This window comes from Mesoplodon mirus (genome assembly GCF_964341445.2).
Source record: "Mesoplodon mirus genome assembly, chromosome: 17".
Classification (NCBI taxonomy): domain Eukaryota; kingdom Metazoa; phylum Chordata; class Mammalia; order Artiodactyla; family Ziphiidae; genus Mesoplodon; species Mesoplodon mirus.
This window is the reverse complement of record NC_138993.1, coordinates 6,827,533-6,842,528: the sequence shown is the minus strand read 5'-3', so window position 1 is coordinate 6,842,528 and position 14,996 is coordinate 6,827,533. Positions and strand designations below refer to the sequence as shown.

Here is a 14,996-nt window from a genome sequence, read left to right as displayed (position 1 = left end):
CTAGAGGAGATATTTTATAACTTTCAGTACATTTTCAAAGTGGTGAGGCACTGGGAGTGGCAGTGGCCACTGTTGTGGCAGATAGTAAATCAGTGACCTGGTATCTTGGTGTTGCTGCAGTAGGCACCAGTGTTTTCACTGTAGGCTTTGTCATCTTAAAGATTTTCTGGGGTTTTTTTTCTAAGAAAAAAAAAATGTTAGTAACTGAGGAGGAGAGCTTGGGTAACCTAGGACCTGGCACAATTCAAACTGGTACAATGACGTTCTCTGTTCTCTCTATATAAAGAAGCTAGGCTAATCCCAGCGCTGAGCTCAGGAGTGGAAGTTTTAGGAAGGTGTTATTTGCTCTCTTAACAGAGGCCTGGAGGTATAGAAAACCGCCCTTGTATTTCTGTAACTTACAGGGGAAATGAATGAATATCGTGGTTTTAAATAATATCATTAATTGTGGATAAAGACAAAAATGAAAAGTGAACATTTTGGAAAATATATTAAGATTGGTATAAGCAAATATATATTGACTTGGAATTGTAAATCCAGTGGATCTCAAAATTAGTAGTTCTCTCGTCCATTTTAGGTTTTCCGGTGAGGATGAATCTGTGTTCTGTGTCACACATGGCGCCTCCTCCCCTCCCCACAGAAATGAACGATCATGTAATTGGGATTAAAGTAATTACAATCACTGAATCCTCTATTAGCTCTAATAAAGTTCTTTAAAATTATAGTTTCTGGTTAATTTGTTTAGGTTTGAAAATTTTTTTATAGGATAAAAAGTTGTATATAATTCTTGTCTCTTTCTTTTTCCTAAGCAGCAGATTAGCAAGTAACTATTTTTCCTGTTTGTTGATGTGATCTGCAGGGTAACCACTTCTATTAGCTTTTCAATGGAAAATGTATGTTTTATAGTTATAGTGATAACCTGTAAAAGTCCAATTCTGAGCATTGCTGGAGTAGTTAAGTTTAAGAGTATAATGAATTTTGGTTTTCCTTTGCTCGTTTATTATGGTAAATCCCCCCCCCCAACACACACACACATATTAAATAATGGAAATAAAATCATGTCTCAAATTCCCATTCTTTAAAAAGAATCTTTTTATAATTTAAGTAAATAAAAACCAGAAAATGGCATTAGTAATAACTGAGAATGTTATTGAAATGAAAAGACTATGAGTCATTATTTTATTTTAAAAATTTCAAGGTTTATATTAAAAGAATCATTGTCTTCTTTCAGATAAACTTGCGCCTCATCTTGGTAAGCGGGAAAACAAAAGAGTTCCTGTTTTCTCCTAATGATTCCGCTTCTGACATTGCAAAGCATGTGTATGACAATTGGCCAATGGGTGAGTGGTATTTTTCTCTTGGGAATGAATAATGTTAATTCTTCATGCCCTACCTTGTTTCACAAACATTTTGAAAAAGTTGTAAGTAAATAAAAGAGAACAAACAAATGATTGAGGGTATAAGGCTTAAAGTTAAGGGGGTTGCTGCATCCTTCCTGGGTTTTGCTTTTCAGCTCCTTCACTGCAGAATGATAACGGAGCCAGTGCATCAAGTCCCTGGTTGGCTTTAGAGCTGTTTTAATGTATTGATAAAAGAAAATTATTTTTTAAAAGAATACACAAGGTAGCTAACACACACACACACACACACTTTCATATCAGTAACTCTATTTATACCAAAACACAAATAAAAGGAAAGAAACACTATCTTTAACAAATTATAATACATTCTCTTTGGTCTATTCTATACATAGCCTATTTAAAATTGAGCTTGACACAAAGTTAATTTCTAATTCATGTCACATCCTATGTTCTCTGAGCTACTACAAGGTCAAGAAGGTATAAAATCCATTTATACATTGCATTTTCAAGCCAGTATCCATGACAAACAAAATTTGGGCGCGGGGGCGGGGTGTGTATGTATGTGGTATTCCTTTCTCTGGTTCTTTTCTATGTAATAAGACTGTCTTGCCATTCTCAAGTGAGTCTTTAGCTTATGTTCTTCCTTTGAACTTAACCCAAGTCATCTTGACCTTTTAATGGCATGTACCATAGTGATATGACTGTTTCAGCTGATTTCACTTAATTTTACTACCAAAGCAGCTTGGACTTTTAAATCACAAGACTTGTTTTAACAAAGAACACAGTGTATACAAAATGAATCAATTAGATCAGTGTTTCTCAACCTAAAAAATATATATGGAACTCTTTACAGGAAGAAAATTCTTGTAGATTCCCTAGTGCTGACTTAAATTATTTTTGTTATAATGTTTATTTTTAAGGATAGAGACATATAACTCAATTAACTCTTTATCCTCATTAACTTGTATACAACCATAAAACTAAAACAGATCTACAAAGAAAATGCAAATATAACTCTAAAACCAGTAATGTTCAAATTAACAACTTCAATGTGCCACATGATATATTTTTGCTAAAACTAACTCACTGCTTGCACCATGAATATGGTACTGTTGAGTGTGGCATGCCTCCGCTACTACTTGCTGTATGAGAACCCAGTTATCTGCAGATTCACCACAAAACCTTCATTCACACAGTGTACCAAATTGTCATTCAGCCTTCACTTAACAAGAAGGCATCGTTTATGTATTAAGTCAACCTCTGTTCTTTTCTTGTTAACCTCTTGACAAAGAAGTACTGCTTGGCACCAGTACAATCATAAACTTAAATGCATACATGGGCACTAAAATCCCAAGGCTATACTTGGTTGTAAGGTAATTATTTGAATTATCTAGATAATCTCTTGCAGATGATCATTAAAATGAAAACAGAATCTAGAACTTATTGAAGAGGACTTTGAGACCCTAAGAGCCCGTCTTTGTGGATTCATAGACCCGAGTTTAAGAAATACTGCTTTAGACAAACACTTTCAAATGACTGGATCTTTCTTCTCACTGATAACCAAGGAACAAGTCAACACTAGCTCCTAAATCAGGAAGAGACTGAAGCTAGAGGTCATAGATAAGAAGGAATTTCAGAAGAGCTGAAGTAAATTAAACTTGGGCTCTTAGAATACTGGATTTTCTTCATAGCCAGGCAGGGTGGATAAGTAAGAGTATGGAAAGCGTTTTTAATTACCTCTGTGGTGGTGATGTACTAAGTGTAAAGATGCCTTTTGTGACTTTTGTGGGGTGGAGGGTGAAGATAGGCTTTTGACATCTGTGGGCGTGTTGTAGAAAAGGGCACTACAACCCTGGCTGCAAGGGTTACGCCATAACTTGAGGTAAAGGAAATACTTTCACCTTCATGATTGTTTGACTTAGACATTAAAATTAGTTTCAATTCCTTAAAGTATCCTGATTAATGGTAAACAAAGGTGAGATTCAAGTGCAGGCCTGTAGCATAGTTTCCCAAACCATCTACCAGTGTTGGAAATTGACTGTATCAATTCTATGTTACTTATTTTGATAGAAAAAGTTTTTGAACCCAATCTTTTCCTCAGTTTGCCAGTTCTACTCAGCAATTTTAGACACTACAAGGAATACAAATAAATAATTTTTATTTTATATAAAACATTAAAAAATCTAGGTCTGCTTTGTATCACATAATGCACTTTAGGTCAGCAAATGTAAATATTTATTGGTGCTAATAATAAAAGTGTAGTGAATATTAAATCAGTAGAAAGGAATACTTTGTGCAATATATTTTTGGAAGGAATTGGTTTCCTTCGGTATATTCTTGTGCAGCTTAGTGGAATTTTGTTAATAGATGGAATAGTCAGGCACATAGTGTTACTGGGTCAGAGTTCCAAAAAATAACCCACTAAATATATGTTGCTAGTAGCTGAAAGTCCTCCTGTAAGCACTGTTCTTCTAAAGGTCTCTTTAAATTTCAGATCCTCTGAGAAGGAAAGGAAGATAGCATATTAAACCACAGAAGCACATGAGAATCATGACACTCTCTGTAGGATAAAGAAATATGTGGCGTCACGTTTCTGCATCTCAAAAAAATACTTTATAAACATGTTTAGAATTTTTTTTCCGTGTAAATTAGACAATTACTCTCATTTGTGTTTATATCTTGACCAGAAATATTCATGTATCTGATAAGGGTCTAATATCTGAAATATACAAGGAACTCATACAACTCAACAGCAAAAAAACAAACAATCCAGTTTTAAAATGGGTAGGAGACCTGAATAGACATTTTTCCAAAGAAGACACACAGATGGGCAACAGGCACAAGGAAAGATGCTCAACATCATTAATCATCCGGGAAATGCAAATCAAAACCATAACGTCATGTTACCTCACACCTCTTAGAATGACTGTTATCAAAAAGACAAGGAATAACAAGCGTTGGTGACGATGTGGAGAAAAGGAGGCCAGTTTACATTCCCAGCCACAGTGGTGGGAATGTAAATTGGTGCGGCCACTTTGGAAAACAGTATGGCGATTCCTCAAAAAATGAAAAATAGAACTACTATATGGTCTAGCAATTCTGCTTCTGGGTATTTATCTGAAGAAAATGAAAACACTTAATTCGAAATGATACATGCACCCCTATGCCCATTGCAGCTTTATTTACAATAACCAAGATATGGAAACAACCTGAGTTTCCATCAGTGGATGAATGGATAGTGAAATTGTGAGAGACACACACATACACAATGGACTATTACTCAGCCATTAAAAAGAGTGAAATCTTGCCATTTGCAACAACATGGATGGACCTGGAGGGCAATTATGCAAAGTGAGATAAGTCAGAGAGAGAAAGATGAATACCGGATGATATCTCTTATATGTAGAATCTTAAAAAAAAAAAAAAAGCCAAGCTCATAGATAACAGAGAGCAGATTGGTGGTTGCACAAGGTGTGGGGAGGGGAGAGATGGGTAAACTTTTTTTTTACTTTGAATAAACTGAATGAAAATTATTTTAAAAAGAAAAATTATAGGAGAATATTTTAACCCTGGCATTTTGACATTGAGGACATTTAACACAAAATACAATTTGACCCATGTAAAATTAGATTAGGTAGAAATTATCATGACAGAATAAAATGAACAACGCTAAAGGAAAGAAAAAAGAAATATTCTATTAAACAGTAATTTTGGGTGTGATGAATTCAAAGTAATCCATACGAAAGTGTTAGCAAGTGACAACGTATTCTTTCTTCTGGAGAAGAGGGACCTGGGAGCCCCGGGGTCAGAAGGCAACAGAGACACCCCAGGGGGAGGGATGGGACGGGGGCCTGGGGGAGAATGAATGAGTTTCAGTTCTCCTTACCCATTCCTTTTGTGCTGAGTCACTGGTTTTATCAAATTCGTATTCATCATTTTGAACACTCAAAAAAAGGCAAGAAGAAGAGCGCGCTACTTACCTCCTTTCTCTTCTGTCCCTTGCTCTTCAGGCTATTTTAAACTAGTTTGTGTGTTGAGTTATCATCTCCTGAAAACAGGAGCTTATGTAGGAAACAAACACATGATACTAGAATTCTTGAGGAAGATGATGATGATGAAATTCTCAAACCTTTCAAAATCAGAGCTTGCAATTCTGTATCTACAAGCTAGTGAAAATTACTAACCCCATACCTTGTCATGATACTAGTGTTCTCAAACCATTATTTTAACAGAATCATATCCTGTATTTTACTATAATGTAAGTTATACACTAAAATGAAATATTCTGTTATTCATTCTACCCACCAGTTTCTCTTTTGATTTTCTTTGTACATTATCCTAGCTTTCATACTTGTATAGCACCTTCTAATATCTGTTATTTTTCAAGTTTATACTGAGAATTTTGGGTAAAGTGAACTAAAGTTGTGTCTTCTGTAATGTTTATCCATTGGCTTCAAAAAAACAATAGTTATCAACATTACCCAAAAGTAAACAGTTTTTTTGTTCTTTTTTAAATGTTTGTTTTCCAGTTATTGAGGTATGATTTTTTGTTACGCTCTCTATCAATATATTAATTCTTTAAAAAATCTTTGTTAAACCTATTGTTTCCAGCCTCAAATGTATATTTTAAAAGGTACAAATATTGGTCATATTATAATATTTTCTGTTAATTACTGGTTATTAAAATTTTCAGCTGACATTTTTAAAACTAGGATTAGATTTTCCCCAACTCACTTGTTTTAGTTTTTAAACTTCAGGACCATATTTTGGCACATTTTAGTGTTCTTTAAGAAGCAAAAACTAGCCTTAAGCAGCTCTTGCTATTTAATGAGAATAACAAGAACAGGGATTGCGTGGGTAGCGACTGTTCCAATTATTAGGAAGCTCCAAGCGTCTTCTCTGATGTATTCTATCTGATTTGGAGCCGAATTTTAAAACAATGCACTAATACCTTAATTTTATGTTGAAGTGCACCTAACAATTCCCTGGTTTTTTTCAGACTGGGAAGAAGAGCAGGTCAGCAGTCCAAATATTCTACGCCTTATTTATCAAGGACGATTTCTACATGGAAATGTCACATTAGGAGGTAAGAGTTACCTTTGTAATGGGATTTAATGCCTGTCTCATTGGCAGCGTTATTCATTTGTTTGTTTAAATGCTAATGTCTGATTTTACGAAAAATATATAATTTCGAACTGTGAATTTTGCCTAATTTTTGATATGTCTACTTCTTTACATTTTGCATTCCATTTAATTTTAGCACTATGATTAAGTGTTTACTGCCTTGAGGCATAAACTCTAAGCCATTATAGATGGGAGTCCATACCGATATTTTATAAATGTAATTTAAGTGTACTTCTGGATAATATAATTTAGATGTAATATTTTTAAGTTAAAGCAAGACACACAAACTAGGAAAAGTTTATGGTAATGGATTTTCAAATAGAATACTGAAGGTATGTTTAACTGATGTAATTGCTAATCATGCAGGAATAAAGGTAAGTGAGTAACATTAGAGAAACTGTAGTGTAGTGACTGAAAGAGCAGATTTTAGAGCCAGATTGTCTAAGTTGTATCTTAGCTCCACTACTTACTGGCTCTGTAACCTTGAGCAAGTTACTTCACTGCTTTCTGTCCTAGTCTCCTCACCAGTAAATTAGGATAACCATAGTGCCTACCTCATAGGTTGGGAGGGTTGAATTCGTTTATATATTCAAAGCACATAGAACAGTACTTGGCACATAGTAAACACTTTAATTGTTAGCTGTTACTGCTCTTTATATGTGAATGGGGAAATGTAGCTCAATAGTGCCCCCTTCTGGGTGGGACATTGTCTACCATCAGCAGGATTTGTTTTTATTTAAGTACAGGTATTTCAAATGTATTATGAGAATTAGACATTTGTAGGCAAAGGAAGTGATCTATTGTCATATATCTTTGTTTACATGTAGTCATGACTTTTTTCCTCTAAACCTAATAATCGAAATGTTTAATCTGTTCTTCCTTAAAGGTAGAACATTTTCGTTCATTCATTCATTTATTCAGCATGTATTTATTTCTTACGTGCCAACACTGCTAAGCAATTAAAGATACAGGGTTGAAAAAGAATCTCTTCCTTCAAGGTGCTCTGGTATTACATAGTAGAAACACATAAAATTTACTGTTAAAATACTGTGTGACTTGGAGTAGATGAATGCAAATGATTATTATGACAATACCAAGTAGATGGAGTGTTTCAGTATGTAATTTTACACACCGCCACGTTTTGAAGGCAGTGATAACACTGGTCTAAAAAGTGCTGCTATCTACTGAGAGGTATCTGCCGTTTAAAATATAGCTTTTTTGGTTTGTAGTTATTGTTATTATTTCTTTATAGCTCTTTGTGTAGTTACATGGACCAATTCTTAATGTGTTGTCCATGGCTATATTTTACATTCATTAAGGACGGGACCATATTTTAGTCTTTTTTTGAGTCTGTGCCTCACATAAGCTTTTGTAGTGTTGATGGGTCAATGTTGATTGAATTAATCTATTGACTCCACGAATGAGTCTTGAGACTCCATTTCCCTTTGAGTATTGATCTACATGAGCAATTTCTTATCAACTTAATTCTTTAATTACCCCTCTGTTGTGGCCCCAAAGTTCCAACTTCATATTAAAGATAATAGAATTTGTGTTAAAATCAAACTTTTGACTTTTTTTGGAATTTGTTTTTGACCGATTAACAGATTGACTTAGTTATTACTGTCATTCTATGTTGCTGTCAATCTTTTCAAGAACAAACCATCTCTGGTCTTAGTGATTTAGACAAAGAGCATAGGAATATAACCTAGACCTTTTAAGTTGATCAGTAAATCTGGGTAATAACACTGAACTATTTGTGGCTTTTTGGTCGCTGTTTTTCTTTGTCTCCCTGTATTCTTTTTTTTTTTTTTTTTTTTTTTGCGGTACGCGGGCCTCTCACTGCTGTGGCCTCTCGCGTTGTGCAGCACAGGCTACGGCCGCACAGGTTCAGCGGCCATGGCTTACGGGCCCAGCCGCTCCGCGGCATGTGGGATCTTCCCGGACCGGGGCACGAACCCACGTCCCCTGCATCAGCAGGTGGACTCTCAACCACTGCGCCACCAGGGAAGCCCCTGTCTCCCTGTATTGTTGAATGCGGATAAGGAGGAGACGGCACACAGGGTCATACAGTTGAATGGCTAGCGTGGAGAAGGCCTAGGCTTGCTTTGCACGGCTTGAGACTTGCTCTGTATGTATAGCCCTGTGGGCATCGGATACTTATTTTTAAATGCAGATTTCTGCATGCCCACTCTCCCCCCTCCCCGTCTCCCAATCTACTACCGATTTGAAGTCCCTGGTAATTTTTATGTAAAGGTTGAGAATCTTTTCTGGATACTGTGCAGTGTCACAGTAGAAAGCAGAAGCACCACAGTGAAGGAGAGAAAACATCTTGGATCTTGTATCCCTCTTCCTTTACCTTCTCTTAGTATCAATATCTACAATTTCTAGTTAAAATTCAGATGGAGAAGAAAACTAAGTCCCCATCAATCAAATTTGTGGCTTCAAACAGTAAGCCCCTCAGCAGCTTTCTAGGCCTGCCCAACATTTCTCCAGATTTCCATCTCGGTTCACTTACCTGTTCTCTGAGATCTATTTTCCTGGCTGCTCAAAAAGATGATGATCATGGTAATATTTATGGAATGCTTTTTTGGGCCAAGCCCTGAGGTAAGCCCTTGCCTTGGATTGTTTCTTTTAATCAATACAGTGGTAGGGGGCAGGTGATAGAGTTACTATGTCCAGTTTAGGTGGAGGAAGCTGAGGCGTAGGGAGGGGACAACAGAACTCTCAGAACTCAGCTCACAGTCAGTAAGTAGCGGGGGGCAGCTGTAACCCAGGTCTGGCTTACTGGAGTCAAGGAGGTGGAGTGAGAGTGGGACACAGCTTGGTACGTGGGCATTTTAATTCAGTCAGGCTTTCCCAATACATTTAGTGCAATGTTTCATAATATAAAGTCCTGTTTGCATTTCAGTGTTAAGTCAGGCCTAGGAGATTATCCAGTAAAGGCCCTCCTTTTTTTTCAGCCTAGTGTGTATTTTGGGGCCATGATGCTTCATTTTAACTTCGGAAATTAAGAGAACAGACCAAGTAGTGGCTGGCTAGCTTTAAATAAGATGGAAACTCACCTTGATTACATGAAATATTAGGAATATTGAAGATAATTAGGGCTCTTTTTAACCAGCATCCTGTAGAGCAGGTTTAAAGAACAAGTAGCAGGAGGACAGTGCTTGCTAAGTAATGATCTAAGCCTGCCTTAGGTTTGTAGTGAAGAGACTAGTTTGAAATGTCAGAACGAAAACATCACAGCTATGGAAACAACTCCAGATGTTAGATCTACCGGCTGCTTCTAATTTTATACACAGAATGACAAAAGGATTTGCCATGAAACTTTTGCGTAAGTGGTTCGTGGATACATGGGTGCGTTATATTAGTCTGTGTCTGAAATATTTCATAATAAAAATGATTACTTATAAATGAGAAAAACCTTTTAAAGACTTGATTAGAAAACAGTGATTACTAATAATGCCAAGATAGTGATTCTTTTAAAGTAACCTTTTTAAGAAAATTATTTTCTAATTGAAGCATATAAGGTTAAAAATAATAAATTTATTATATTATGTTTAAAATTATGTTTGTCATTTCTTCTGTTTCTACACTATAGTGGCCTGTTTGGTGCAGGAATTTTATTATGTGACTAAACATAATTAGGTTTAGAAACAAATGTCTCTTAATCTAAACTTCCCCCTAATTTAGAAAAAGTATTCTTTAAAAACTTTTTGAAATTCCTTCTCTCCTTTAAAGATTATCCAGTATTAACCAGTTATGCATTTTCTCTTGTTCCCTTCCTTAAACAATGTGTATATATGTGTCAAGCTGATAGCCATAGCTAAATAATTTCTGAATTATAAAAATTGTTTCTGATAATATTAACCTAATTTCGTTTTGTAAAAGATGCTCTGTCTGGTAAGAAGTGCCGTCTGTTGAGGAAGTCATACAAAAAGCAATCAAGGGCCTCCCTGGTGGCGCAGTGGTTGAGAGTCCGCCTGCCGATGCAGGGGATACGGGTTCGTGCCCCGGTCTGGGAGGATCCCATATGCCGCGGAGCGGCTGGGCCCGTGAGCCATGGCCGCTGGGCCTGCGCGTCCGGAGCCTGTGCTCCGCAACGGGGGAGGCCACAACAGTGAGAGGCCCGCATACCGCAAAAAAAAAAAAAAAAAAAAAAAAAAGCAATCAATTTTTTAAATGGTTTCAATTTTGGTTAGTGATTTCACCAGGTTGGTGTATATGTAACAAGTTGTCTTCTACTTTTCACATAGCATTAAAACTTCCTTTTGGCAAAACAACAGTGATGCATTTGGTGGCCAGAGAGACATTGCCAGAGCCAAACTCTCAAGGTAAGCCATGCACTAGAGAAGTTTCTCACTTGAGCCACAGAGACAGGCATTCAAAAATGGCTCAGGTTTTCTTGGAAATTCTGAGGGAAAGAAGTTTTCAGTTTATGGTGACTAGTTCTTAGCAGTCAAACCAAATCAATGTGTCCCTTGATTTTCCTCTGTGTTTACGTGTGTGAGTGTGCGTGTGTATCTTGGTTTGGGGGAGAGGAGGGGGAGGGGCAGGACTGTGGAGTCTCTAGGGTGTCTGGGTAGGTAAGTGGGCCTTTATGTTAAAAACCTCTGGGGGCCTCTGTTTTGGGGGTGAAGACAGGTATCACCCCAACCCCCACGCCCAGCCATTTGGCCTAGACACTGCTTGCCCTGTGGAAGCCTTCTGCTTCCGGGAAGGATGAGGTGCTACCATCCGTCCTGGAGCTGGGTCTCAGTGGAGAGGGAAGGTGACTTTGTGGATGATTGCTAAGACCTAACTAGTCACCAGAAACTCTATTCATAGTTTATGAATGGAGCTTGTTAGTAAGCAAATAACCAGAGAGTTTGGAAGCAGGCTAAAATTAAAAGGGCATTTACTATAGGTTTTTAATTTAAAATAATGCAAACATTAAACAGAAAAATCCTGTTTCTTATTATGCTTGCTGTTTCTTATTATGCCCCTTTCCGCATGCATTTTTATGAACAAGGCTTCTCTTCACTTTCCCTAGGTCAGAGGAATCGCGAAAAGACCGGAGAGAGTAACTGCTGTGTGATCCTGTAAACGCTGTCTGCCAGGTGTGGTGTGATGCAGTCTTTGTCTTTCATGCTGCTGGGCCGGAGGAGACCCAACGTCGCTTCAGAACCTTTAGGATGAGTCTGCCTGTAAATACGTGGACCTGAACTATCACATGGACACTGTCATCTTTTCTCACGAAAGTAAAAAGAACCAAGAACATTTTTCACTATGATTTTTTATGTCTAGTATTTTTGTTTATGTTGAGCAGTTTTAAAATGTATTGATTTTTGAATGCAAGTCAATCTCCAGGGGAAAAGCTAACAAGTTATCTTTCATAGCAGAAACGATTTTGCTGCCACAAAAATTTTCATCACCAGAACTAACAAAATCAAGTGTTCCAAATACAGTATGCACTAAAAAAGACAGTTATTTTCTTCATCAGCAGAATTTATAACATGGTTTATGGTACCTAGAAATATACTCATATATACCAATCCACACTGGAAGACACTCAGCAATTAATGAAGTTAATTACTGGGCCAACTTGAGAGTAAAAAATGGAAAAGAAACTAAAATGTTGGGTGAATTCTACCAAAGTCAGCCATGGCGGCTGCACTGGCACAGAATCCTACAGTGAGTGTGACTGTTCTCTCTGCAACAAGTGAAAAAACAAAACGTGCCTCTTGTTGAAGTTACTCAGCAGAGGGCTGATGAACCTAGTTGTTTCTCCTTTAACATGTGTACTCTAGTCAGACAGTGACTGAGGGCTTGTTCACATAGCACAAGACGGGTGAGAGCTCGCGTCCCGGCCTTAACGCGGGGGTAAATTCCAGTCACTCGCAGACCTCCGTGATTGCGCAGAAATATTAGAAAACCTCACTTATTCATCACTTTTGTGTATTTGAATATCAGCAAATTAAATTTTTCCATAATTATTGCTCACCTCTGTGTCCAGTGTCACAGTTACTCATTAGAGACCTCAGATAAATTCTTAAAATTAAAAAATTCTCCATAGGACTAATTTTGTTTCTTTATGTAGTTTGCATTGGGTATTAGTGCTTGCAATTGTATTAAAGTCAAAAGCTGATTTTCAAGGCACACTTGATTAGGGATGCCAGTTTTTTGTTTTGTACCAATAATTTAAAAATTGATATGCTAAAAACAATTTGCACAGCACTAAAGCATGAGCTAGTTTCATCTAAACCTGTAAAAAATATAAAAGATTTTATATTTTTTCACTGGGAAGAAATTCTTCCTGGATGAAATTACAAATATGTGTAGAATATATTTAATAAAAAACTTATAAAATACCTAACTATAGAACTTAAATATAGATTGGCGTGTAGTATATAGAACAATGTTCCATATAAATAACTTTAGCCTTTATAAAAATGCAGTTGCAGGCTGACGTCACGTTCTGTACTGAAGTGAGTGTCCACGGCCCTTACAAATGGTAAGTGTAAATGGTTTCAAACGGTCAGCTTTGTTTAAAGGTAATCAGGTTATTTTATTCATTGTTAATGCTTTGACGAAAAGGCTTTATATGCAGTAGATCTAAGAAAATATTGTTCATACTGATCAGAATTAAATTTGTATAGAGCAGAGTTTTAAAATGAATGTAAATAGCACTAAACATTTTCCTTCTGCAACCTGTACTTAGAGATTCTTTCTGTAAACTAAATAAAAAAAAATATTGTAGTGCATTTTGGTGGTAACTTTAAAGGTCTTGATTAGGTTGATAATTGTTTAAGCACTGTCTCATCCATGTTAAAATTGTTTTTATTTCTGAATCTTTTAAGAATTTGTTTAATATTCTACTGTTAGGTTTGGGACGAATCCCAATGTATCTCTGGTATTTAACCTGGTTAATTTGTGCACAGTCACGACAATGGGTAGAATTATGTAGTCCCTGTTATCACTAAGATGTTCTATTCAAGAGATGTTGAATATTTATATGCTTTGTTGACTAGCTCACATGTGAATTCTGTTAGTGTGGACTAAAGAAGAATCTGGTAGTTACTTAATTGGGCAATTAAGCCATTTATGGCTGTATTCTTTCCTAATACAAACTACTGGTAATTATTTTTAATACCTATTTTAATTCTAATTATTCTTCTGTTTCTCCAAAGTTAAAGACTCCATTTAATTGTGATTGAAATTTTATGATGGTTAACCATATTCTCTGTTGGTTTTCAATATATTTTTCTGTGTGTTCCCACATTATAAATTTCCCTTCACAAGACCTCAATTTAGAGTTTGCAAAATGGATGAACTGGTTCATCAGTAGAGAATTATGTCTCTCAATACCTAGTATCATTGTTGTGCAAAATGAAAAGAAGAATTTGAAAATTGCAGTAAAATTATATACAGGAAACACCAAAAATTTAGATGCCTTAATAGTGTATACGTGAAAATACTCAACCATCCCTTTGAAAATAGTTCCTTGGACTGCCTGCCGGTTAAAATCGATCGATCATATCCCATTGAAGGTCCCTCTGCCACAAACAGCTTGCTTGCTGAAAGGCGAGAGCCGCAGAGGTCCAGTCCTGTAAATAAAACCAGAACTATGGGCCTGTGACCCTGCCCAGCACTTGGTATTTAACTCATGTCTTTTACCTAAATTGTCCTAGACTTGAAGTATTCTGGACAAGGCAAAGCTTTTCTTCTTTATTAAAACCTCAGCATGTCTCCTTGATCTGACTTATTTGGTTCCTCTTCAAGATAAGTTGTATCTTATCATGAAAAATGTAGTATTTAACATCATCATGCACATTACATGAGGTTTTCTCATGACAAACATCTATCCTTAGTTTTATGTCATCTCGACCAATGTTACAGTAATTTCTGTTAGCTGACTGTGGTGAACAATGTTTAATGTGAAAAGAAATTAAAACTTTCTTCATCTGTTGTAGAATATTTCCCTTCTTTTAAATGACTTCATAATTTTGGTGTAGAAATATTCTTTGTTGCTACTGTTTTTCTCTTTTTTCCTTCCATTTACTTTATTACATTCTTCAGTAAAATCAGCATTATGTCAGCCGTTTTTTCTTCTCTATTACTGAAATCAAAGAGAAGTGATCAACCAAAATTTTGTGTGCCTTCACACCATCGTTACTGGTAACTGTTGCAGGCATCTCTTTTATTTTTTTCCCATTATTATTCTGTAATATAGCCACTGGTTAGCCAAACAGAGTGACTGGGGGTGGGAGGAGGGCTTGAAGAAGGGTGTGTAACCTATACTTGTGGTTGAAACAAAACTGCAGGCTGCTGGCCGTCTCCTAGGCACGGTTTCCCTGGCCTAGCAGAGTGGGCTTCTCGGACGTGGGCAGCGGGTGGTTGGCTGCGGCTGCCCTCAGCGGAGCCCCCCCGAGTGCTTGGTGCGCTTTCTTCGGAAGAATACAGCATGTGTGAAGCCTTTTCACAGACCAGGGGATGGGGGTGGGGACTGGCTTCTGAAACAGTTCGTGGACAAAG

At 36.7% G+C, this 14,996-nt stretch overlaps 1 protein-coding gene across 1 annotated transcript in view; it reads left to right on the top strand.

The window, feature by feature from the left end:
- UBL3 (ubiquitin like 3) overlaps positions 1–14,548 on the top strand; it is a 69,573-nt gene extending 55,025 nt beyond the window's left edge. The window contains exons 2-5 of the mRNA XM_082601959.1: positions 1,232–1,340; positions 6,361–6,447; positions 10,739–10,816; positions 11,515–14,548. Of these exons, the coding sequence (XP_082458085.1) occupies positions 1,232–1,340; positions 6,361–6,447; positions 10,739–10,816; positions 11,515–11,567 (327 nt within the window). The 3' untranslated portion in view covers positions 11,568–14,548. The remainder of the gene's footprint in view (positions 1–1,231; positions 1,341–6,360; positions 6,448–10,738; positions 10,817–11,514) is intronic.
- The last annotated feature ends 448 nt before the right edge of the window (positions 14,549–14,996 follow it).